The sequence below is a fragment of the Lepisma saccharinum genome, unplaced genomic scaffold (assembly GCF_977018435.1).
Source record: "Lepisma saccharinum unplaced genomic scaffold, izLepSacc3.1 HAP1_SCAFFOLD_532, whole genome shotgun sequence".
NCBI lineage: Eukaryota > Metazoa > Arthropoda > Insecta > Zygentoma > Lepismatidae > Lepisma > Lepisma saccharinum.
The window spans coordinates 12,425-39,812 of NW_028143212.1; the positions used below are offsets into that span (position 1 = coordinate 12,425).

At 37.6% G+C, this 27,388-nt stretch overlaps 1 protein-coding gene across 1 annotated transcript; it reads left to right on the top strand.

The window, feature by feature from the left end:
* The first annotated feature begins 2,488 nt into the window (after positions 1-2,488).
* On the top strand, positions 2,489-26,840 carry LOC145982993 (uncharacterized). The gene is made up of 3 exons (XM_083116277.1): positions 2,489-2,561; positions 4,660-5,806; positions 26,571-26,840. The coding sequence occupies exons 1-3, from the start codon at positions 2,497-2,499 to the stop codon at positions 26,838-26,840; spliced, it is 1,482 nt and encodes a 493-aa protein (XP_082972403.1). The 5' UTR covers positions 2,489-2,496.
* The last annotated feature ends 548 nt before the right edge of the window (positions 26,841-27,388 follow it).

Sequence of the window (27,388 nt, forward strand, 5' to 3'; positions counted from 1 at the left end):
CGGCAAATTGTCCGACTATTTTCGTTATTTTTCTCGTACGTACATCCTATGTGTTTTAAGCGATGGATTTTTATGTATACTGGTGCAGAAGTTGTCAACAGCTTGTTTTGAGTTTTATTTTAATTCTTGAAGCTCTTATTGGGTCAAATAAAATGCACTAACATGGTGATGGACAATTTGCACGGTAATACTCATGGATCCCACTGTACAACGCGCGAAGTGTCGACTGAGCAGCTAAGATGTGTGGCAACCCTGTAGGACCAGGGGTGTGGAGGAGACAAGGGGAAGCTCAGACTTTGACTGGACTGTTTTCGTGGAGAGAGCAATCGTGGGAAATTCCTACTATCCATTAGCTAGTATATCCATATAAAATTGCGGAGGATGGTTACATTCTAACATTCCAAGTAGGACCTTTATTCCATCACTTGAATTGTTTAGTAAAATTTATTATTTTAATTCGTATATGCAAAATTTGACTAAATTGATCAATTTGATGGAGTGGTAAGTTAAATTTTACGTTTGGTACATACATTATATTTCGTCAGAAACCAAATGCTTTATTGATGGCGTTGCGGGCCAAAACTGAACGTATGAAAATATTTCAGATCAAATTGTGACTTTACTGGAAAGACAAAATATCAGGTTCAGGAAAGATTTCCGTGGGTTGTAGTTTATAAAACACACACCTCTGAATGGGTGTCCAATATGTCCAGGATTGAATTGCAGTAATTGGTTAATATCAAGGAAATAGCGTTTATAACAGGGCGAAGCAATTAATGACCTAAAAATAAAATTTTAAAAATATATCATTTGTTATTAATTCCTTAACAGTTGATGAGTTAATTTTTGATAAATTTAATGGATAAGTGTAAAATGTTTAAATTTACTACAACTTGTTCGGAAAATGGAGTAATACACACTGTTAGCAGCAGTGAGATTAATGCAGAATTGGCAAATACGTGAGATTTAAAATCATTTTTTTAAAAAAATAATTTTATGTTGTATTGTTACAGAAGACAAAAGTTGCAATGGCTTTTCAGAATAAAGCTGAAGTAATATGATCAATAAACACTTGACGGAGATTCTAAAATAAAAATGATTGTCTGCTAGTAAAGACGTGTACAGTACGATACACAAGTATCGTGTGGGAAATTGACAAAGATTACTTTTGTTAATTTTTTTTCTTGCATCGTGCGTGTGTTTGAGAAATAAATGCTTGTGTAGAGATTCAGTTGCTTGTCTGGCGCTTTGTTCAAATTCGCAACTCGCATTGGGTAAAACAGAACAAACGCGATGGTGGATAATTTGCTTAGTAATTAATACTTATGCATCGAAATCAGCATGGAAAAGCTCCTCTATACTCTCATTGAAAGAACTGAAAGATACTGAAAGCAGTGTGTCCTAAGTTTACTTCAGTCAGCAAGAGGACATTATCACATGACAAAATTTGAAAAATAAGGGTAAAAGATATTCAATTAATAAAATGTCAAACGCTACAAAAAATCTTCAGAAAACTACTATAAATGTTCAAAATTACCTAGAATTGACAAAAGTTACTTATCATTACTTAAGCATTAAAAATTCAAAGCAAATTTGCCTGAACAAATTGGCTTTACTGAACAAAGTTTTTACGCACATTGTTCTTGCATTGGAGCAATCTTTGCATCCTTTTTTTAAAATTCAAAATCAAATTACTTGTTCTATTATTATAGTAAAAAGAGCAAAAGTGTGCCCATTCATCATATCACTCATCCCCAACTTCGCAATTAGACAAAATTGGCAGAAAAGCGAAGTAAAATATACTAAATCAACTCAAATGCATATCCCAATCATTGACTTTCAATTTTTCCCAAAATCTCAAAATCCATAAGCATAACTTTCTCCCTATAACCTGCAGAGTTTATCTAGAAGTTAGGCGAGCTTATACCGCAAATTAGTCTTGTTCTGTCACTTATCACCACGCCCCCCTCTATAGTTGCCTCCAGCTCGTTGTCCTGTAAATTCTCCACACGCATTGTAGTCTAGCTTTCCCCATGTTCAAGAATTTCGACGTATTTTATATTGGCGAAGGTCCACTATGTGTAGGGTATTCTATAGTATTTTAATCAGGCGTAAAAAGTGCTGGGATTTCAATTTGTGACTAATCTCCATACATTAAGCATATTGTTATATAATGACAGTTAGTGGTCTCCATATATTTACGTATATGGGTATATTGTACGAATACACAAACTCGCACATAGATTTTACTTTGATATTAATTCTTTCAGTATGAATAAAACTATTTTCTTTATAGGGAGATCATAGTGGTAACCTAGAGAAACATATCAAGCGGAGGCATCAAGATAAGCTGTCATTTCTGCAGAAGAAGAAAATGAGAAATGCTATCTCTAGTAATCCGAAAGCCAATATTCTCCTAAATGTAAAGATGACCGCAGACATCCTCAGGCAGTCTTGCATCGACTCATCTCGGAGCACGGACGTCCTTTTTCACTGATGAATGACCAAGCATTTCAAGATATAGTGAATCCTCTTTTGGAAGCGATGCCAGCTTCTGACAGGTGCGTATTTTCATCAATGTCGTCAGATTGTCCTTTACATGTATTCCTTAGTATGTTCACATTGTATACGAATGAAATTATTTTCATTGTTAGTAACGGACAGTCTTAATCAGTGTTCGGAAAGTTACTCGAGTCAGTTGCTTGGTTCAAAAAGTAGGTTCGGTGCAGCTACTCAATTTAAAGAATAACTTACTTTTGCAGTTACTTTCTGTTGGATATTTTATTGCGAAAAATTGAACACACCCAATGATCATTAATTACAAGAAAATAAATATTTAAGAAATTTTATTTTGGATTTTATGTCTGTGGTATGTCATCGCATTGTAATATTATGACAACAATCAAGATTAAACCAAACACTGAAGTTTTAATGAGCAACTAGAAATGACGAATTGCAACAAAGCGTGGATGTCCTAAATTCAAAATGGAACGAAGCCCAGCTTTCTTGCCTTAGTAGGAGATTCCGAAAAAAAAAAAAAAGGAAACAAAAGCGTCCAGAAAAGAAATAGTTGGAAGCTAAACTACCCCTCTAAGAGAAAGGCCCTTAAATCAATTTGACGTATACAAACAAGACTAATTATTCAAATGCCAACAACTCTAAGCTGATTTTTCAAAGGATGACGCTTGGTCCGCGCATAGTCCATCGCAGCTATTTCTGGCTTTCAAGACAGAACCCACTCCTTAACTAGCTCAACTACTGTCCTCGCGTAGCTGGGCAGGACTGAAATTTTGGAGGGCTCCCACCAGGAATTTAACCCTGGACCGCTAGCGCCAAATGTTAAATCACTAATAATTTGGCTACGCGGGAGCCCATAGTTGAAACAGTGTTGCCAAATTTAACTTTTTCCCCCAACGCTACAAATTTTAAAGTTAAAAATTTGTCTTAAAGAATAGTAAAAGTAACGTCATAAAGTTACATCTATTGCAAAAATGAAACTCTGCTACGGTTACAGCTACCTTCTTTAGTTAGAATTCCTTAGAAATTCATTTCAGGTTACTTCAAATACATTGATTTTATTGATCCAGCCTCATGTAATGAAGGTAGAGAGTTCTGTATATCCTTACAATGTTTAGAAGGAATGCAATTACGTTAAGTTAGTTTTTCAAATAACTGTAAAACTAGTTACTCACTGACATAATCATGAGTAATTTCAACTGCAACAGTTACTCTTTGAATAAGTAAACTAAGTATAACTGTCTGGAAAAGTAATTTTCTGAAGACTGATATGTATGAGACACATTTTTTCATCAAATGATATTTAACACACTTTTGTACACTCAAACAAAACTAATTAATATAAAGTTTTCAAATATTATGTCAAATTTTCCTCAATTTTACAAAGTTGTTACATATACAGTGCGTTCGTTTTAAACTCTTATAACACAGGTTAGGTCGGAATATGTAATATAAATACTGTATAATTGTCTGCATGCTAGACGTTACGGGACGAAAATGCCGGCATCTGTCCCATATCACGTGCTAACTCTGCGCAGAGACAAAACAAACTCACTGTACTCCATATGCCTAGAGACAGGTTATGCTAACATTCTGTAGCTTTCCAGTGCTGGATGGAACTGAGCATGCAGTACAACTTATTTAGATATCCCCTATATACTATTGTTAATATATTTTAGAAAATAAAAAAAATATAGGTGTCACATATATCCTTTTCACAGCCTTAGGTATATCTGAATGAAGCAAAAAGACCTATTGCCAAAGCCCAGTGCTGTGACCAGGGAGGGTGGTGTTATAACTTCCTCATTAGTTCAAACTTTACTAAAGAGCGTTGATTGCATCAAATAACACTGTTTATTGCATGCAAGCTGCGTTAGTTTCTAGACACACTGATAGAGGTTAACCTATTATGGTTTTAAATAACAATCTTTTTCACTTTCACCAAAAAAGTGTTCTGCTTTCTCATATTTGTAGCATTTGCCTAGTTGATGAAAGCTTGATAATATAATTAATTCATACTATTTGAAAAATATTTTTAAGAATTTTAATTCTATTTTGGGTTTGAAACAAATGTCTTGAAAATGTCAAAAATCAAGAAACAACTTATCAATTAAGGATTAAAGCAAATTTTATTCTCTGCAGGTTTATCGTGAACAAGGAAGGTGTACGGAACATGCTATTCAGTCAGGCCCAGCAGATCAGAGAAACAATACGCGGCGAAATGGAGGGAAAATTGATACATCTAAAAGTTGATTCTACTTCGAAAAATGGACGATCATTCTTTGGTGTCAACGTCCAGTTTGTTGTAAATGGGGCTCTCCAATTGCGTACTTTGTCAGTTCAAGAGTTATTTGTGTCTCAAACAGGTAGCAATTTGCGTTACGAATTGTTGAACATTCTGGATAAGTATAATGTGCCCGTGGAGAATATATATAGTTTAACTACAGACACTGGAGCAAACATGATTAAAGCCGGGAAACTTATTGGGGAAGATCAAGAAACAAAGATGTCTAATATTTCTCAAGACACTTACGAAGATGAAGATATTGAAATGGAATTGACGAGTAAAGATTATCGTCTCCAATCCGTTCGTTGCGCGTCGCATACTCTTCATTTAGTCGTGAATGATGCTCTCAATTCCATTCCTGAAGTTAAGGATATTATTGTGACATGTCAAGCAGCATGCCGTGTCTTACGATCGCCTACAGCACGGCGTCAATTGAATGCAGAATCACTGCCGGTACCATCCCTTGATGTCCCGACAAGATGGAACAGCACAAATGATATGCTCCAGTCACTTTTTACACTTAAAAAGTTCATAGGGGATTACTATCAAGAGCAAGTTAAAATAAAGCAAGAAGACTGGATATACATTGAGGCTATTTTGACGTCACTGGAACCAGCCAAAGTAGCCACAAAGAGGCTGCAAGAAGAACAGCTTCTACTTGGCGACTTCTACGGGATATGGCTGGAGTGTCGCCTTAAAACATCAACAATCAACACAGACCTTGCACGCCACATAGTAGAGGGCATGGACAAACGAGAAAAACAAGCATTATATGTCAATAACGAAGAGAGACTTCCATCATTATTTGAGTATCCAGGATTTCTTGCTTCTATTTACATGGATCCCAGGTACTTTTCTGTTTTAAGTGAAGAAAACATCCATGTGGCGAAGGTGTATCTCCAGAAGTTGTGGTTAAGACTTGAACACATGAAATCCTTATCAGTGTGTGGAGAGGTAAAGAAACAAGAAGATTCCAGCACTGAAGATGATGACAGTGACCATGTCACAAACTACTTAAAGAAACAAGATTTATTGCGGCGGAATACCATATCTGCACCAAAGTTTAATATTGCGTCATTATTGGACACTTACTTTGTTTCAACTCGAAGACTGAAAAGGACTGAAAATGTTCTAAATTTCTGGGAAATTAGAAAATCAAGTTGTCCCGAATTGTACATTTTGGCTTGTATTGTTCTCTCTACTCCTGCAACACAAGTTAGTGTCGAGAGACTCTTTTCATCTCTGAAATTCATACTAAACCCACTCAGGTGTAATATGGCAACCGAAATTATTGATGACATACTTGTTATTAGAAATAATTATATTTTCATGAAAAAAAATCTAACTAAATCTTCATTAAAAAGCAATCTCAGAAATAGCAGCACAGAATTGACTACAAACATTGTAGCAAACTTTGTGGAATCCAATGATACACCACAGAAAGATCTTGTACAACATGTTGAAAATGTGGGGAATATTACTGTCTAGATTAATAATGTATATAATTACTTGATTTTTTTGTGATCTTATAGTTCATTATACATAAGTAGCTGTAACCAAAGAAAATCTTTTCAGAGGTTCCATAAGAAGTAATTTAATTAAAAGAACAATTTTGCTCGTACTTGTTTAATGTTTCCTAGTAATTAATACATTTAGTTTTGAGTAGCTGTCTTACCTGTTCACAAAATTGCACAGATATACTGATGTTATACAAGAGTATGAAATATATTTTTATTCATGTCAAATTTGTGGAATTCTGTTTAGTTTTAAATTGACACCTGAAGGAAATGACAGTGTATTTGCTTTGTTTTGAAAGATACAAAATTTCTCTAGTTTTTTAAGTAATAAGGTCTTTTTTTTCCCCTTGTTTTAGAATTTACCTTGGAATGATTAAGAGAATAATAAAGATATTCAACAAAATTTTAAAAACTGTTTCAATATATACTTTTCAGAACCTCCGTTCTATTCTTATGCTTATACAGTACGAATGCATACTTTAAATATATGTATATTTACATTTTTTTAAAAAAAATTGAGCTTCGATGTTGTAGGGAGTTGAATATATGGCAAATATTGTTATTCCTTGGTTGGTGAACAAATCCTAATTTTTTTTATTGTATTAATTCCCATGATATCTATTTCTTTGTGAGAGATTAGTGTAAATTTTTAGATTTTTTATGATAAATTTGACAGCCATTTTAGAATGTACCTCAAAATGTAACATTTAGAGCAAATTACTCAGGAACACCACTCAATAACAGACGTTACTGTTAGCCTCCTAATATCTAACCTAAAATCAATTCTTGTTTTTCAAACACGCTACTTCCTAAGGTTAAGTTTAGTTCTCTTGTTATAAAATTCTCTTAATAAAATATCAAAAAATGGCAACATCATTGTCATTATCTTGTCTAAGTAATTATTGCATGGCATCTGATAAATTATCAAAAGACGCACGCAAATGCAAATTAATGTACATTAATTACCTTGATGGACGCACGTGTCTGCCTGTGTGTGTATCCAAATCAGCATGTTACTTTCTAATGTTCTGGACAATGAGTTTTTGAAGAATGGAAACCGAATAGTCAATCACTCTACTACCAAATCATCCCGTGTAACAGCATGGAATGTAAATGGAGATGACAAATAGCATCCACATATCTTTTGAACTTGACTCATTTTGTTAGAATCAGTCGTTCCACATGTCTTATCGATACCTCAAAAATACTGAACCCACAATTGTAATATTAAAATGGGCTCCAATAACTATCAAAGTTTAATTTTTGCATGGCTGAGTTGGGGTCATGTAAATTCTTGTCCTCGCTAAAGTACAGTATGCGTACGTTGCACAAGACTATATAAAAACAAAGTAAATTTGTTACACACACATAAGTGCGCGCCCGCAATTGCATAGCTGAAAGTCTACTGAACACACACACACATCAACTTTCGAGCACTAACGATGACCATTGCCATAAGCACAATCTCTGGCGTGTGTCCAAACATGCACTTCTATGTTCACTATCTAGTAGTAGCAATTTATGGTAGAAATCAATGGTCACTAAAAGTGCATGTTACAACGTCTGCCCACACCTGGGAGTTAGGAATGGAAGACATCGCCATTATGTTATTAAGTGTCCTGTTCAAAATGTCCTTACTTTTATTTTTAAGAAATTTGCCAGAGAACGAAGCGCGCTAGTTTTCAATTACATAGAAAATGATGCACCCCCTCAGAGGAGTAACCACAAATTCTTGTCTGCGGGGGGAGTACTTGGATAAACTATTAATAATAGTAGTAATAATGGCACTATTATTATACGTACACAATTTATATAGCCTATATTAATACATTACATAATGAATTAATTCGCCCCACAACAAACAACAAAAAATATGCCTCTGAAATGTGTGCGCTTCTTCTCCCCCAAACAATTGTTCATACATTTAAGACTCAACTGTTTGTAATAGTCTGACGTACTTACTTCTTGTTACTTCTCCCTCTGGTAATTTACAATGCATTACAGAAAATAAATTGCTAGCGAAGCGATCAAGAAAACTTTTAGATCCAAATTTTTGCAAACTGAAAACAATATTGATTTAATATGGCGCAAAAAAATCATGGAGGCCCATGACATTCTCTTTTACATTTTTTTTTTCTATTTACATCGTTCGGCGTCCAGGGCTGACTGCCGCCGTCCCCTATACATCGACCACAAGGAAAAAAACCTTGGGACGAAAAGTCCCCGCGCAGCTTTCCCTTCTTCCCTCCACCTCTGGCCATAAGGAAGCATGGTCCACTCTCCCCCTCCCCTACAAGCGGGAGTATGGTGTACAGGAGTCGTGGGTCTGCGCAGGTTGTTTTGCTCATGGTTCCACTATAGCTAAGGGTTTGAAATTGACAAGACTGTAAGAAAAGCAGATATTGCGAGCGATTGATTGATTGATTGATTGATTTAGTTTATTTTACTTCGCGTTTTGTGCCTCTTGGCTAATTTGCGAAGATGGGGATGAGTGATGAAATGATGAATTTGATGAATGGACATTCACAAACAACCAAGCCCGACCGGGATTCGAACCCGGGACCCTTGGCATCGCAGCGCGATGTGCTAACCACTCGGCCACAGGGTCGGGCGATATTGCGAGCGAAACGAGCTAGACAATTTTATATAACTTTATTTACATTTGTATAAAGATATAAATCGAAAGGGGGCAATTGCCCTTCTGTGCCTCCTTGCAGATGCTCTTGACCGTCTGGAAGAAATAATGCACGAAAGACGTGAAAACTAAATCCGTCTTTAGTATCGTTTTGTCCTGCAACTCTTAGATTCTGCAACCTTTCTTTCCATAGTTCAATGTTTGCAACCTTACCCCTTAGAATTGATTTCCGTCCAAGGTTGAGGCCCAATCTCCCCCCCCCCCTGTGGTTGCGCCACTGCACCTTCTTTAGCCGTAGTTGTTTTGTGAACTTTCATTGGCTTAAAAATACTTCATTTTCTTCAAGAGCATAATATAGTTTAATAACCGGCGATAAAATTCCTCTCCCCTAAATTTCTGGATTAAAGTATAATAATATAGGGGCATGGAAATCTGAAAGGGGGGTGCGGATGGCCACCTCTCTCCTTTAGAAAACGAATGTCAGCTAAAAGTATATATTTCACACGTATAATTTGATTCCAGTCATAGTAATTTACATTAATTATTATAATGGGTATGCAGGAATGCGATAATTTCGAATTCAAGTGGTGTTTCTTGAGGGGGCAACACTATTATCGGGGTAATATGCCCCATGGAAAAATACCTCGCTTCTCCCTCCGTCGAAAATATCTGCAGACGTCCATGATTAGGGCGGGGCATTAACCCCCCCTTTGGACTTCGTGCGCACGCCTATGGCTACTCATTTCTACACTACATGGAAGGTTTATTCAATTTCGAGCCAAAAATGTAATTTTCAAATCAGGGTTTTTAAACGTCCACGAACCCATCAACTAATGGGTTCTATTGGGTTCCGCAACAATACCGGAACCTGTTCTATCACAGTGTAAATTCGGTCCAAGTTGCGTATTGTTTCATTTCAAATATGGAACTTAGACCGTCTTTAAATTGATCCGGAACGAAGGACCCTGTGCCGTATTTCAATTGATCCAGAAAAAAGGTTCCTGGAACTTATTTAAATACCTTAAACATAAAAAGGCTCTTTACGGTCCAGATCCATTTATGCTTGCTAATATTCCCTGCTGAACCTGAATTGAATTGATTTAAAATTCCTGATCCTTTAACAACCCTGGTGGAAATTCATTAATTTACAAACAACCATATTTTTAACGAAACATTAATCCCACACAATATACTGAGTTATTTTTCGCAATGTTCCAATGAATGGCAAGAGATTTGGGCTATTCCTTTTTCTTCCTTGATGTTTAATAGATTATATTTGTCACGCACCTATAACGTTACTAGCAAACATTTGTGAATTGTTCTTTCCTTGTAACGTTAACATCTACCATACTGAATTTATTTACGTTCCTTATGCAGATGGTATGTACCCAACTGCATTTTGTTCCGTTCCGCTACAGTGGTTTACATTTTGTTACATTCCTATGTAACGTTAATTAACCATATTGCCTTTCACTTCGTTCCGTTACGGAGGATTGCATTCATTACGTTCCTATGTACCGTTATTTACTACCATGTTGCATTTCGTTACGTTTTTTTGTAACGCTAGTATATACCACAATGCATTTCGTTACTACGTTCCTTGTATCCTTGTAACGGTAGTATATACCATATTGCATATTACGTTATGTTCCAATGTGCTCATTTCGTTCCGTTCCTTTATAACGTTAATATCTACCATAATACATTTTGTTACGTTCTCTGTAACGTCAGTCTGTAACATATTGCATTTCGTTACGTTCCATGGGTACCAGCAGCTGAACCATACTCTTCCTCCTACAAAATGGAACGTACCGTGTAACGCAAATTGGGTACGTTACGACTCCCTGATACATACATGCACTAAGAGGGCCATCCAGACTTTTTTAAAATATAAAAGTAAAAAATCCTATGATGATGCGAGTTTCCTTTGGCATTTCGGCAATTTATTTTCATAACAAAGATATTTTCGACATCCAGTTAGAATACGTGTGCATGGGGGAGGAGAAGGTGATAGGAGTTGTTTTTCCTTTCCTCTTGTAATTGTTATATTTTTAGGGAAGTGTTGTAGTGTATAAAGATAGGTTAGTGAGTGAAGATGAATCGGATTAGTACGTTATTACTTAAACACATATTGTATTTCACGTTACCAAACGAGGATAAACAGTTTGCCAGTGGCGAAACCTCAAGGAGGGGGCGAGAGGGGGGACATTGCGGAGGGGTTTCTTTTTTCGATTTCTTGATCACGTTGGCACTACCCATCATAGTTGCCGCCGGCCGCCACTGAGAGTAAGTATGCGCTTCAGTCATAAAAACTCATATTTTATCTTCCTCTCGCCACAGGTTACTTTATTATTTATTTTTACAAATTATGAAATTGAATTGGAAATACCTTGACGTTGTCAAATTCAGACTTGACTTGACTGTGTAAATAGAAACTGGATTCGCTTTGCCTACTTTCCATGAACAGCCATCGCTTGTAGATGAACAGTTCTTCGTCTTTTTTGTGCTTATTTATTTCAGGATGCACATATCAGAGACCACTTTCATGGCTCGCCTCATCCATATTTTCACACTACAATTTCACCATTCGAAATATACGAGTTTTTAGAGATATCAGGCATGCAGGGCCGGTGGAAGGGGGATGGGGCGAACCGACCCACCGCCAAGATCGGCAAATTTCCAGGGAGACAAACATGGAAGAGAAGAAATAAGTCTATTCAGTGGCGGGTTCCAAAACTTGGGGGCAAAATGCCAAAACTGGTTCGGGAGTGGGGGGCAAGAACAGTTTACTTTCTCTTGATACATAAGGTTTAGCATAGTGCGGGAGTAAAAGTGGCAAAAAGGGGGGCAACTCCCCCTCCCTAATCGCCGCCGCTAGTCTATTGAAAACTTAGAAGTTGTAATATTACTGTATAAATCTTCAAAATAGGCTCAATTTTACTCAACAAAAATGTAGTGAGCAAATGTCTACAAAATATTAACCCTAGAACAGGCACGCGGGCATTTTTTACACAATAGTCGGGCTATATACTATGTAGCCCATGATTTCCTTTTGTTAAGAATCAACAATCAATTTCAAAATTAAAGTGACAACAGTTTCAGGACAATTTTTGGTCCTTTTGAAAAGGTCGTATCGTGACTTGAAGTACTTTCTAAAAAAATGAGAGTTTGGTTAAAAAAAATGCGTGAATCTTTCAAAAAAAGTTTCTTAATTTTGAAGCTCATTAAAAAATTATGATACTTTGAGATGCTTAAACGGTTTTCTCATATTTATTGCATAATTTTATTAGCATCAATTTAGTAAAGACAATTGTTCACAAAAATCTAAAATAAAAGCACAAATAGTATCTAAACATGGTAACTTGATATATTACGCGAGTTGGATATTGGGATTAAAGGGAAAAAATGCATAAATTTGACTTTCTTGTAGTCCAAAGTATCCTACAAAAGTTCAATCTCTGTTACAAAATACAAAAACATCAAAAGAACATTTTAGAAACGACTTTAACCCGTCAATTCCAGCGGCACCTACAGGTGCACTGATTTCGAAATATCATTAAAAATACAAGTTATAACACAAAAAAAAAATCATTTTTTAATATTTTGTTTCTTAATGCTTTACCATAATGGTGCCGTACCGTTGCACAGTGATCCACTCTTGCGTCGAGCTCTATAACTAATTGTTATATTTTGACCAGTGACGGCACCAGCCTAAAATAAAGGGGGGTACATATTTTGGAGTCAAATTTTAGGGGGGCTAATTAATATCTGCTAAAAGTTACTTACGTAATACTTTACTAGGGTATAATTTTACCAGTGACATGTTTTACAGTCAGATCCAAAGATGAGATGTTATGTTGTATTTTGTTCCATGGGCACGAATCTTTTATGTCAAATAAAATGCAATAATTGTATTGTTTTCTTTTCGTAAGCCATTATCGAAACAATAATATCGCAGACTTACTATACATATAAACAGTGAAAAAAATACACCATAGAAACTACACTTATTATCAACTAGCTGGATATACGTATAAATACTACACGTAACACTCTTTCTATGTAAAAGGTGTGACTATTTTTTGCTCAAATAAGAAAATAACCACAGCAAAACTCTACGATAAGATACATCTGTTTTCGTTAACCTTACAACCTTGTTAAATCCAAATATTTTGCAAGTCATTTTTATTATATTGAGTTTTAAGTGTACTTTATGCACAAATAGGCTAATCGGTACTGGACCTACAGTTTAAAGTGGGATCTGAACCACTATGTGCCTCCACCGGGTATCGAACCTGGGACCCCTTGATTACAAGGCGGTGACGAAACTACTACGCCATTGGGGAGGCTCTTGACAAGCAAGCTCTTTCACAAAGGACAGATTATATAGAGCACTCAACCCCTCATTACCAATTCGAAGGTAACACTTGATTTGACGCAAGCAGTTGTTGATGGGGGTATGCACATTTCAATAACGCGAAGCTCATAAAGTTCGTTAAAGGCACTTTTGAATGTTTCAATCATTGTGCAGCTGCTGAAGGGTTTTTATTTTAGATCATTTTTGCCTCATAGTATGTCATAACTCTAAACTGTCCAAATCACAACAGTAGGAAGTGGCGAAAGATTGTAGTTTTTCGTGCTTCAGAAAAGTGGCACTAACTTAATAAAGTAGGCATCAAGTAAACAACATCACCCTTGAATGGAAATCATGTTAATTATACCATTTTTTCGTTCATGTTGAAAGTCTTGTTCAATGACTGGAATTCAGAAGTTATGGTTAAAAATGGAGAGGATGCGAGAAATACCATCCACTTAAGAGGTGGCACTCTCAAGGAACAAAAATATTTTCACTACAAATTCACCTCCACTGGAAGATAAATACAAACAGGCGCGTCGCGTGATAATGTTCGCATGAGCAAGTGAACACTCATGTATATGTTTTAAATTACGTACATATTAAATGCACACACACACACATATATTTAATTGAAAAAAATACTTTTTTGATGTTCGAATATATACACACAGTTTACTCGGAGTTGACGTCTTTCACGTCTGATAACTTTTTTAGATAGTTGGTAACACTGACTCCTGTGTTGCACGGTTGCGATGAACACAATTGCTGTGTTGTGTTTTGTGAACTGGCAGCTAACGGGCTGTTGGCCACTATACCGCGGAAGTGTTCACTGGGCTGTGCGAACATATGGTGCTGGGAGCCCGGATTCAAGCGGCAATACTTCTTGCATTCGGCACCAGAGTGCAGCATATACAAGGCATGCCTAGGGGGACTCGAGACGGTCTGCACTACATAGTTGCAAACTTTAGTGTGAAGTCGCTAAACCTGGCGGATTTTAAATTACAGTGGGCGCTAAAGTTCACGGAATAGTGACGAGCGACTTTTCTTTAGAAACTAGTCTGCAGGAGTTACATATCTTTCAAGGTTTATATGATTTGCGCATGTGCGGCTAAGGGCCATTCAGACTGTGCAACTTTTTTTTTAGTAATCGACGTTTTTAATGCAAAAAAAAAGAAGAACTCTCACCGAATTAAATTGCAAAGGAAAGTGCCGACTACATTTACATCAATTGAACGCGCATTTTTCTGGTAACTATACTCAGAATAGTATGGAGTCCTAGGCCTAAATAGCTGTTACCGTAAAAAAATTTAATTGATGTTAGTAAATTATTTTTACTATTCTCTACGTTATTGGAATATGCTTATTGTGAAGAACAAAATATAACTTTCAGAATACTAGAGATGCATTTTTGCTACACATAATATTTTCTTCTTTGAAGTTAGAAATGTACATATAAACGCACAAACACTGAAATTTAATTTATTGGTTGGAATAAACCTGATGTAAGTTGTTCTTTACAGCACTTTTTAAAAATATATTTTGCATTTTTCACCAGTAAATTTGATTCAGCAACTTTTAGCGCATGTTGAAGATTTAGCAACTTCTGCGTTTCAGTTGTTGGCAACACTGTTGCTGTGGGAGACCTGCAAGGGACACGTTATTTTTGGAAAGGTCAAGTTCCCTTCCTTTTGCGGGGCAATAAAAAAGCCTATGCTCTTTGGCGGCAACCGGCAAAACGCGGTTAGAGTGGTGTCGACTGTTGGAGAGCGCGATATCTATTGGCAAGCGGTTGGGTGACCTTATGTGCATTGGCTTTCAGACGTGCGTGCGTGTGTGTGTGTGTGTTGTGCCGTGTTTGTGTGTGTAGTGTAGTGTTGTGTTGTGTTTTGTACACTATGAATACTGTTAGGAGGTTGAAAGAAACTCCATTTTCGCGAATGAGCGAAGCAGAACGAACTGAAGTAAAAAGGATGGGCCCTCACCAGCCGGACCTCTACATTGTACAAGAGGTAGAATACAAGTAAAATTCACCACAGTGGTTGCAACAGAAATTACTAAAGGAACTGTATCCTCTATAAAGGTAAGTGCCAGCATAATGTAGAATTTAGTTTCTCTTGATATCATTATTAAGTGCATTGTGCGTCGGTGTGTGGCGTTCAATTACTCGACCCACAGTGAGAATTTTATTTTTTTCTGTGTAATATCTAGAGCTCAATTATAGGCTTCGGCCGGTTATCCTTCAGGAGGGAGTTCATGTGCAAATGTATAATTGAAAGTGCATATTTAGAGTGTGTTCTTTGGCCACTTATTCGGACAAATCAGTAAGTAGTCTTGTTTGTAACAGATACATTTAAAAAATATTTTAATATATCTAAAAGAGAATTGTTATTCTTTTTTCATCGGACAGTTCTTGTAATTGAACAATTCACTCGAAGCATGGATGGGCAACGGACACATTCTGGGCGTTTGTTACCATTTGCACATAGCTATACAAAAAGACTGCCTCTGGAACGATTAGTTTCGTGCAATGCATAAGATCAAGGATGGTAAATATGTTTGATTGATTTTTTTGGTGTTTTAAGTCCAATTTATGCTCAGTAAGACTAATCGGGACTGGACCTACAGTTTTAAGTGGGATTCGAATAACTATGTTCCTCCACGGGTATCGAACCGAGGACCCCTCGATTAGAAGGCAACGACGGGTAAATATGTTAATAATAAGAGTGTGCCGCGGCATCCTGAGGGGCGCAGGGGCGCTGCGAAATGTTCCAATATTTTCACTGAATTGTTAGTCAGTGCTATGGATGTTTCAAATATGTGCTTAATTATTACATTTTTACATATGAAATGTTTCTGAATTTGAAATACGTGTTTAATTTTTAACTTAAGGCATGCAATCTTACAAGTAACTGACTGATGCAAGTGTTAGAGAGGGCTACATTCAGGGCGCCGCGGAAAAATCTTGAAACGCTAAGGGCGCCGTGAAGCAAAGAAATTTGAGAACCCTTGCATTAAATGGTCAAAAATCAATCTCTCTGAACCATGGCAAAATGATGCTAGGAGGGAAAATACGAAACAGGAGGGAAGAAGGAACATATGGAATGTCACATTGACTGATACGTCAATCATAAGCATCCCAACCGAGTTATTGTGGGCGGGGCGAGGTCATTCTGTATAATTCCCAAATATCTTACATACAAAATATTTTTTTTCTGGACTGGACACGTCCTCCCCTCTGTCCCGCTAACGATGTACGTGCTTTCAATGCTGAATGGATGTCGTTGGTTAACATATGGTCGGTGTAATAGAAAGTAGATTGCGAAGTATGGTAGTCTTGCATTGTACATACCTGAGATTGCATGTTATACTAAATAGTTTGCACTAACCATTACTAATTGTAAATTGCATAGTTAAAAAAAGGGTGTTAATTGAATAAAAAAATGTATTACTTCAAATATAGCGTGATTTTTGTGGGAAATAGTTGAAAATAAGTTGAACTGTTATTCTTACTTTTTCAATTGAAGATGAAGTTACAAGGGAGAGGAGTAAATCTCCATTCAGTATAAAAAAAATATTGTGAACACCCGTATGTGAACCGCACGCGACGCCACTGAATACAAAGCAACGAATATAGTTGCAACTCTTACACTGAGCATTTTGATTAGTGAAAGTAACTGCTGAAGATTATAATTTTATTTCAGAATGTATTAATTCATAAATACTGATCAGAATTGGATCAATAGTTTTAGATGTGCTTCAAAGATTGATTGATTCTCCTGTACGGAATCATGTTTGGCCAGTATGGTGGTACTGTAGAATTTTTTTCATAACCTCACAAATTAAAATTAATTAACATGTAGGACTAGGACTGCGAGTAATAAAATTGCCCAAGCGTGCTGATCTTAGCACCGTATTGCATGATTACTTGATTGGATTTGTATTAAGGTAAATTATATGCACAGAGGCTAGTCGGGACGAGAGTTAAAGCTTCTAATGGATTTGAATTGATTTTTTAAGTTCACCTTGTGCACAGATAGGTTAATCGGGACTGGACCTACAGTTTAAAGTGGGATCTGAACCACTGTGTAATGTACCTTCATTTGGTGTCGAACTCGACACACCTTGATTACAAGGCGAAGGCATTGCCATTATGCCTTTGGGCATCCCTTCTAGAGAGAAGAAATGTTACCTCCAACGGGGATCGAACCCGGAACCCCTTGATATCAAAGCAGCAATTTTATCGCTAGACTATAGGAGAATTCTAATATTTCCAATGCTTAGCATTTAGGAATTAGGTAGTTTGTGTATTCTTTGATTCTTTAACTTAGTATTTCTGCTCATCAAATATTTGCAACGATAAGGATAGATATAACGATGAAACCAATGAGCGAACATCGCAATTGTCAGTACTCGAATGAGGAACTAATGAACGGAAAAGAAACATGACGCTTCTTTAGATTTTGAACATCGTCCTACTTATAAAAATTCATTTGTCGCATTTGTAGACCTATTCCGAAATATAGTGATTTGATTTACAGAGGCTAATAATTGACCATATTTAGATGTAATGTCAACAACAATCAGCCAATTCCTTAGTACAAAATGATCAGTGGCCCCTTAATTTTTAAACACATTGTAATAAAGTAACCTTGCGATCTAAGCAACCTAGAAAATCTACTTGAACATTGTACTTGCCCAAATGGAAGTTTTATAATGGAAAATGTATATTTTACTCTTTACGTTTTCGGTCGAAATGCATCTACCTTACTACAAAAATCTAGGGGGACTACAGGTGGCTGAGGCCTGGTTTCGGGGTCTTCAGCCCCCCATAGCCCCTCTGTAGCGCCGTCTCTGATTTTGACAATTCTTTCACTGGAATTCCCTTACTAACAACATTTACTGGACGTGGAAAAGGTGAAACAGGAACTATTCGAGAAAATAGAATACAGAATTGCCCCATACAAATTAGAGAATCGATGAAAAAGGAAAAACGTGGTTCTATAACATTCTGAACAACCAGCATCATGATTGTTGTTAGATGGCATGACAACAACATAGTAAGCCAAACTCTCATGAAATCATTCCTGTTACAAAGGTAGACAGTGTAGGATCAGTTGATGGAAAGAGGAACAAAATTCAAGTGGATTGTTCCTCTGTAGTACAGAAATACAACAAATATGAGATAGGCAGCTCAGTCGTTGTCGGCCCCCGTCACGGAGTGGTTAGCACTTCGCGCTACGAAGCCAGGGGTCCCGGGTTCGAATCCCGGCTCGGACGTGGATGTTTGTGATTATCTGTCCTGAACGTCCTGAAGAAGAAATTAAGTGAAATGATATGAGTAACTGAAGTGCGATGGGCGAAGCATCCGCTTAGGGGGCTTTCCTTTATTAAAACAAAAAGTCGTTTGGGCGTCTGACTACCATGCGAGAGACCTGGGTTCGATCCCCGGCGGCGTAGAACCGGGACTTTTTCAACCAGTTCAAGCGGCTCCGGCGCCCGACCAGCGTCGTATGAAGTGGGTACCTGGAGGAAACTCGGGGGAGAGGGGTAAAGGTGGCCAGGGGCGTGGTGCTTATCACATCACCTCCAGCTTCGACCGAGATCAAGAAAGTGTGGTGCCCTAACCCCTAAAGCACAGAGGAGCACTATACCCTTTTTTTACCTTTACATATGTAGTGTGGATCGTTTCGATGAAAATGTGAAGTCCCTAAGATTTGGTTTTCGGGGTAAGAAGTAGGGCCTCACCGATGGCGCAGTGGTAGTGTCGTCAGCTTCGATATCCGGTGGAGGCACATAGTGGTTCGGATCCCACTTTAAACTGTAGGTCCAGTCCCGATTAGTTTTACTATGCATAAAGTGGACTTAAAACATCAACTCAATCAATCAATCAATCGGGGTAAGAAGTAGTGTTTTCCTTTTTTTTTCATTTGGATTGGATTCAACATTGTAAAATGCATGATTCTTTTTTTAAAAAGTGAACAATGATATGTATATCTACTGTGACCTTAGAAGAAATATGACCATGCTGACCATTATCAATGGGTCAGCCCCTGGGGGCCATAGGCGGCTGTAACGTGCTGCTGATCACATCACCTCGAAAAGTGGTCGAGATCGAGAATGTGTGGGGACCTACCTACGCATCCTCTAAACATGTCCTCATGGCATGGGTAACTTTACATTTTGTTTTATATTGGTGTGATTATCAATAAAGTACTGAGAAGTTTGAAAAATTTAGCAATAGTGCCCAGTGTCACTTGTAGGTGACACGTAAATATTAACGGGAATATTGTATCAATTTTTAAAAAATCCATGTCAGTCATATATTATCATTATATAGATGTAAATAATAAAGTTGAAACAAAAAACATCGTTCATAAATAAATAAGAATTGTTGGGTTAAATAAAAAATTGCATGTAAAGAACAGCAGATCACCCAAAGTCTGGTCTCATTTTTTTGAATGAATGCAAGGTAAGCAGCTAATCACACTGTAGCTGAGTGATCAAGACGTACTCTTTGTTACAATCTTCCTGGTAGACTGGTCTCTGGCACGATTACACAGGTGACAAAATCGTGCCAGAGACCCTGTGACGAGAAAATTATGTTTCTCTCTATCTGTATAAATATTAGTAAGAGCGATGATAGGTTTGAAAATCATACTGCCAAGAAAAAGTTCAGACTGGGATTTTCTTATCTCCCCTTTTCGCCCAGGGAAGCGCAAAACTTTATTGTATGATCATGTTCGGACCTTGGAGTTTTCAGGGATATTTTTTTTTTCATTTAAAATTTGATGTGACGAGAGAAGTCTCGGTTTCCTCTCAGTCTAATCTCCAGACTTTCTCAAGGGACGTCAGCAGAAAAAGTTATGAAGACAAGTTGTTTGCCTTAATACGCTACCAAAGTTTGTAAGATGACATGCTGTGTATCTGTGTGTGTTGTACAGTGGCGGCGATTAGCGGGGGCGAGGGCGGCAGTTGCCCTCCCACTTTTCGCCACTTTTGCCCCGGCACTATGCTAAGTGACAGAGGGTTACTGCCAGAAAGGCTGTTCCCGCACCGGCTGGAAGAGCGGCGGGACTTGAAGGAACCAGTCACTAACATTCAGACAAACATTTCTTAGGATTCGAAGCTGATCTGAAGGAAGAATAAATACTACAAAGAAAAGCGACATGAATTAAGAATGATCGATTGGTCCGTCCTTCTGTTGATGGATGGCAATTCATATTAACAATAATAATCGTAAACTTATCATTAAAGGGTCAAAAATCAAAACTCATGCGCATCTATTGATCAAAAATTGCTAGCTAGTAACAAATTTGTTTTTGTATCTTTGTTATTTTAAGTCGCTTTTCTCCCACTTTTGGCTAATGTGGATGAGTGACGTTTAGATTAAATTGTGGGAGGGGCCATACAAATAACACCAATACTGAAGCCAGGGTTCAAACCCGAAAATTTCGTGGGATCGGAAGGCAACTGTTCAATGGTTATTTTCTCGATTTTGTATTAAGGCTCTTTACAGCTAGTAACTTGGTTCTGTTTCGTATTCACACAACCTGGCTTCGTGCATTAGGGGTTTATATTGCAACCTAAAAGAAACTATTGACAGGTATTTTAACATTTTAATTTTCAGCAGTCTCATGATTGTATGGAAGCATATGGTAGTAAAAGTACACTACTTGAGACAATTTCACTAACAAGAATTAGCTGTCGTTGTGCCCGATCGTGTTAAGTAGTTGGCTTTTGATTTCGCTGCCGAAATTCCAGGGTTCGAGTCCTGGTTGTTTATGAGTGTCCCTTTTGCGATTAAGCAACAGCAGCATAAATGCGAAGTAAAATAAAATAAAGATGATAATAATAAAAATATCCATCATCACCATGATAAATCTAGCCGTCCATTGATTGATTGATTTGCTTTATTTTTACTTCGCTTTTCGTGCTACTTTTGGCTAATGCAAAGATGGGGATGAGTGATGATTTGGGTGAATGGACACTCACAAACATCCATGTCCAGGTGAGGATTCGAACTCGGGACCCCTGGCGTCGTAGCGAGATGTGATAACCACTCCGCTACGAGGACCGGCTAGCCGCCCATTGAGCGTGTTGTGTGGTCGACTCACCGAAGGTTCCGCGCTAGATTCTAGGCTTAGCATGTGTGTTCCTTTTTGAGAGTCAGTTTATCAATTTCATCGATTCAACAGTCATCCTCATTGTTGCGATTAACCAATAAACGTCGGAGAAGCTGCGAAAAATAAGATGTAAAATAATAACATAATTTTCTCCGCCGAAAGTTAAATAAGTGCTCCAGAACACATGGAACATGTAACGTGAGTCTGTAAAGATAATTTAACTCATGAATGAAGAAGTTTACGTGAAGGTTTCATTTTCGACAAAGCAATACGGGGTTGGAAACACTACGATTGTAGGGTTGGAAACATTGCACTTCTCGGGAAGTGCTCTTCCAGGTGAAACTAGATGATACAAAATTCTTAATTTTGTGGGTGTACCCATAACCTTGATCGCACTTTCAAACGTACATATATATGTGCTGCCAAACAATACAGTGATGAGTCACGCAGGTGGTGTGCTGAGAAGAAAGGATTCGCGCATGCGCAGAGCGTTTTGTCGCATCGTGCTCCCCCGAGACCATATTCCCGGGACCTCCACTGTTTTGTCGCAAGCTGTCGCAATGTGACTCGAGGTGACTCGAGTCAAATGTTTCGTCCGGCGTGCGGCGGCTCATAAGAGCCCCACGTTAAACGTTCCCTGGAGTCGGTGTGCAACAAAATGACTGGTGTCGGATCCGGTGTGCGGCTGGCCTAAGCGACTGTGTTGCTGATTGCCGGGTCGGGACGGGGGGAGGGCTCTATCGGTGAGTTTATTTTCTCCGTTACTTTGAACCACAACATTGCAACTCTATAATTGTACAGCCGATAACAAAGATACTAGTGGACGAATTGCTCATTACTAGTTTTATTCTGATTTTACTGTACGACTTGTGTTGTTCTAAGGGATGAAATTCTGTTGATGCGAAGCGGATGTTGAAATCTGCTTAGTTGCCTTTTATTTCAACCCATTATCATCACGCTGTGAGAGAAACTGAATTAAAATATTAATGTCCGTGACGGAGTGGTTAGGACAGCACGCTACGAAGCCATGGTGCCCGGGTTCGAATCCCGGGCTGGGCATGGGGTGTTCTTTGTGAGTGTTCCTTTATCCACCAACACAAGAATTTAAATGCCTCACAGTTGCTTCGTGACCGTTGGAGGTGTTTTATCGTTAACTTATTAAAAGGTCAAGAGAAAGAAAAAATACAAACAAAGTGCTTTTTATTCAAGAAAATACTGGTAAAAATGGCAAAAATGTCCAATCAAGTTATCGTGAATTGTTGCGTACATGTTTCAAATGAGAAATGTGACGATGAATTTTCCATTTTGTTGGCTCCATTAGGCTTAGATCTCGGTTGCCTGTATGTGACGCCCCTGATTTGACGTATTCATTCGAGTTATACTAACATTTGAAAGAATTTAAAACTAGATAAAACAACGTTTCAATGTTATTGTCCACAAAATTCAGCCTGTTCCATATTTCTTGTCACGTCTATTTATGACATTTTCCCTATCTAACCCATGGGACGCGAGGCCATATAAGGCACGAGGCCCCGGGCGGACGCCCGCTCCGCCCAACTCTTGCTACGCCACTGCATACACACATACACACACACACACATGTAGGTATGGTATGTAGGTCGGACTTTTACCTCCTCAAGTTAAAAACTTTCCTGCTCAACTGTTGTTTATTCGTCTTGCACCTGTGAACATGTAGGTCAGTCAATAAGGAAGAAATCGGGGAGAGCTCGAACAAATTTTACTATCTTACTGAAAGGGCTCTTAACAACATATTAATTTTGCACCCTGTACCACCCCTGATTTGGCCGCCATTTTCTTAAAAAAATGGAGCTCAAAATCAGTTTTTTTGCAAATATCTCACTTGGAAAGCATTTTACAGCAAAAGAGGTTATGACAGAAAATAGTCTACATAAAATGCTCTACAAAAAAGGTTCTGTGCATTATTCTTCTAGGATGCAAGAAATGTTTTGTTTTTTTCGCCATGTTTTGCAAGTGCGGAACTCACGGAAGCATCTTGTTGTATTTCTCTTCTACAAAACTTAACTTATTGCATTTGTTCTTTCTTACTTAATGACATTTATGGGTTCAATTGCTTTTATCATTACATACAGTACTTTACAGAAAATAGTTTAGTGCCACTTGTATGCAGGAGATAATATGTTTGGTCTGAAAGATAAGATAACTCCAAAGGAACACGTTGACTTTATTCAAAAAGATTATTTCCCAATAAAACAACCTTGTAATCAAGCGGTCTCGGGTTAGCTACCAGGTGAATTCATATTGCACAGTGGTTTCGAGCCCACTTTAAACTGTAGGTCCAGTCCTGATTAGCTTATTTGTGCATAAAGTGGACTTAAAACAACAATTCTTCTCATAAAACAACCAGAAAATTTTCTATCTGGGATCTGGTCAGATATGATGACTGGGACGTGATGTGCTCCATGAAGAATATCTTGGAGATGGAAGAGGAGTGACTGACTCCATGCTAACTAAGTGTATTTTTGACATGATTACTACAGACAAAACAGATGAACAGCATGACGACGCACGGAATTTTCATATATCAATAGATAAGCAAAGCTTCTAGTTCTATTTTAAGTGATTCTCATCTCGACCACCATTCCCTGATGTTGATGGTAGGTATATGGCCACAGGAGTGACAGCGAATGAGATAACCATTCCTTACGATGGTCATGACGTCTTCAATGTTGAGTATTTGGCAAATGCCAAGTTTGAACGAAATAAGGCAAAGAACCACTGGAGTGGTTACATCTGAAGTGAAAATCAGAGATGTCTTGTATCCAGAGTTTTTATTTTAAATAATATTTTACTGAAAAAGCACAAGACCAATTCAGAAAAAAACTTTAAGTACAAACTTGCCCCGTATCCGTTGTTGAGGTAGGGATGTGGAAACCAAGAAGCCTTCTCTTTATAATCCTTTTTGTACCACTCTCTGAACGTATCACAACAGACAAGGAAGCTGCACAGCCAGAGCTTCCTCGCATTATATTCTGTAAACGCCTTAAAGGTTGTACAGTACATGCATCAGGGAACTATCTACTTGACATTAAATAACGGTAATGTGAATCCCCGGAGTAAATCAGTAGTCGAGATATTCTTTCTTGGGGGATAGGGAGGCTTCATGGGATCAAATATTTAGTACATGATCTTTATTTTTTATTTATTATTATTTTGCTTTATACAATTCTAAATGAACAATGAAAACACAGACGTGCATACATACATACACACATTAAAAATTTCGTTTTGGGGAATCGATTTTAATATACACTTTACGTACCTAAGGGTTCAGTCCCAAGAGACAGACATTCTTTGGCTGCGCAACACCAAGATTCAACGAAAGGTCACTCGCCCTTCTAATACTAATGGCAAACTTATCGTCCCATAGTTGTGGGTTGAAGTAGATTGCTGGTTTAGACACACACAGCATCATAAGGTCAAGAGGAATTTACCAGAAAGAAATAGAACAGCCATGGGACTCGAGTAACAAATCACGGATCACTCAATGAAAATCCTTTTGCTAGTCGAGGAAAGATAAGGTCGGCTGGCTGGGAAACTAATTGCAACAGAAATTAAACAAACTGGCCTCTGTAGGAAGAAATGTGAGGAATACGATTGCGAATGGCATATCTCTCTCTGATGTGTAGGTTCGCCACCATCTTCAAAAAATGGCGACAAAAATTCACCTTAAAAATTAAATATTATAATATCTCGAAAACGGTGCATTGTACACAAAAACTGAAGATATGCAAAATGAAAGAGCAGAAAATTTGCTAACCTATGGGTTTTGTTTCATAGCGCTCCCATAAATATATATTAAATTAGAAAGGTTAAAATATTTTCTTTAATTTCCAGAATTAGCGTAAAAGTTGGATTCAGACACAAATAACAGTAAATGCCTAACAAACTATGTAATTTTACGTCCTAAAGTCACTGGGCCAAATTCATAGTTCATGATTTCCTCAAGAGAAAGATTTTTGTTCCGTTCCTGTAGTCAGGTGTTGAGGAGATACGTAGTTTAATGCAGAGTCATGTGGTTTCCCATATTTTGCGTGTTTCATTTCTTACGATGTTGGTGAGGACGTAATATATTTTTCCCCAGTGTTTCGTTCGCTAGCGGTCAGATAACTGGAGAAGTTTACAAAATTTTGAGGAGTACACAGAGAATATTGTAGCGACCCTTAAACGTCGAGCCTCTTTCCCTGCTTGCTACGGTTGCACACATAAGAGCCCTTAATTGTAAGAGTAAATTACCTTAATTAGTTACCTATCTTCGTATTTCCTTCCATTGAATCCATGGAAGAGTTTACGATTTTTTATAATTGTTATACTGCGACATCTTCGTGATCCTAGACATGGAAGGTAATGTGTTGTCTATGATGAAAGAATGCATAAGTTCGATCCGTAATCTATTGTAATTTTTAACCGCTGTCGCAAGTTATTATTTGTTAAACTTGGTTATTTAATGTTCAATTTACATATTTACCTGTGGTCGACCTATATTGACTGAAACTTTAGAAAATAAAAGCAATTTTATTGCCACAAAGAATATTTCTGGCTTATAGCTTAGAGTGTAGGCTAAGATTGATAACAATATTTTATGAGGAATAAATTAAGTTTAGACTATTCAAGCCAAGGAAACTTTACGGAACATCATCCTTTGTTGTTTTGTTTTTTTAAAATTCTGGCCGCGTTAACGTTTTTGCTCCCTTCTACCAACACTACATGGTTCTTTGCACTTTCCTTCACTCTGTCTATAAAATCTGTATAGCAAGGCCGCTCATTACGGTAGATGAGGGCAGAAAGCGAGTGAACGGATAAAAGCAGTGCGTGCTTCTGCAAATGCCAGTCAGTTGTAGCAGCGTTTTCCCACCATGCACTCGCTTCCCCTGTGGCGTGTTTATTGGTCGAGCCCTCTCTAGTTACTACCTGGGCAGAGTTTTGTTCGCTTGCTCCAGGGATTTCAGGGACAGAATCCAGAGTCCAAATTTCTTGACCTCTAAGTGCATGCTAAACGCTGTCCAGCTCACCTACCCCAGCCGCTTATTAAACATTGTGTATAAGAAATGAAAATTTGAATTGCTTGTATTACACCTGATTTTTTTTTTAACAGGACAGCACGAGTGGAGAGACACGTAGAGGAAGGAAAGCAAAGGATAATCCAGATCTTGTCAGAAGAGTCATCTTGGAAAATCAATCTCAAGTTAATAAGAACGGTCATCTTTTACCTCCAGCAGATCCTGAATGCTTGAAGTTGAAGGAAGAGAACAAGCTGAACATGACAACAAAGGAATTATACACGTTCGTTTCCTCTAATCGGTACAATGTTGCCTCTGACATTGGTCTTTTCAAGTGGAATCAACAACGTATGGAGGAATCATGAGAGTCCGAGTGTCAAAGGTCTGATGTGGAGTCAGAAACCAGTACTGAATGCATTACTCGCTTTACAGAAGAACATCAGGAAAATTAAGTTTTCTATATGTAAATCTCAAGATAAATGGTTATATTTTCAATGCAACGAGAATTTATAAAGAACACAAATGGCGTTAATCTAAGTAGGAAATATACAACTTTGAAAGCAGGTGTATGGGCAGATACTATTGCGTCCAAAATTTGGGAGGCGAGAAAGGATCCATGTACCTGGAGTTTCAAGGGATACTATTTATTTATTTATTTCAGAAATTGAACGCAACAGGTATATTACCCAGTTATTGCGTTCATTATGCAATAGTTAAGAACATTATTAATTAATTGCACAGATCAATGTAATATAATATAATATAATATATAGACAGAAAACACATTTAAGAAACATACAGGTCTTATCGTAATTTATGTAAATTTAATGTTTTCCTTTTCAATATTTTGGTTGGGCAAAATAGTTCCACACTGTTTTCACTTTTAATGATATCGTTAAATGTTTTGCACATG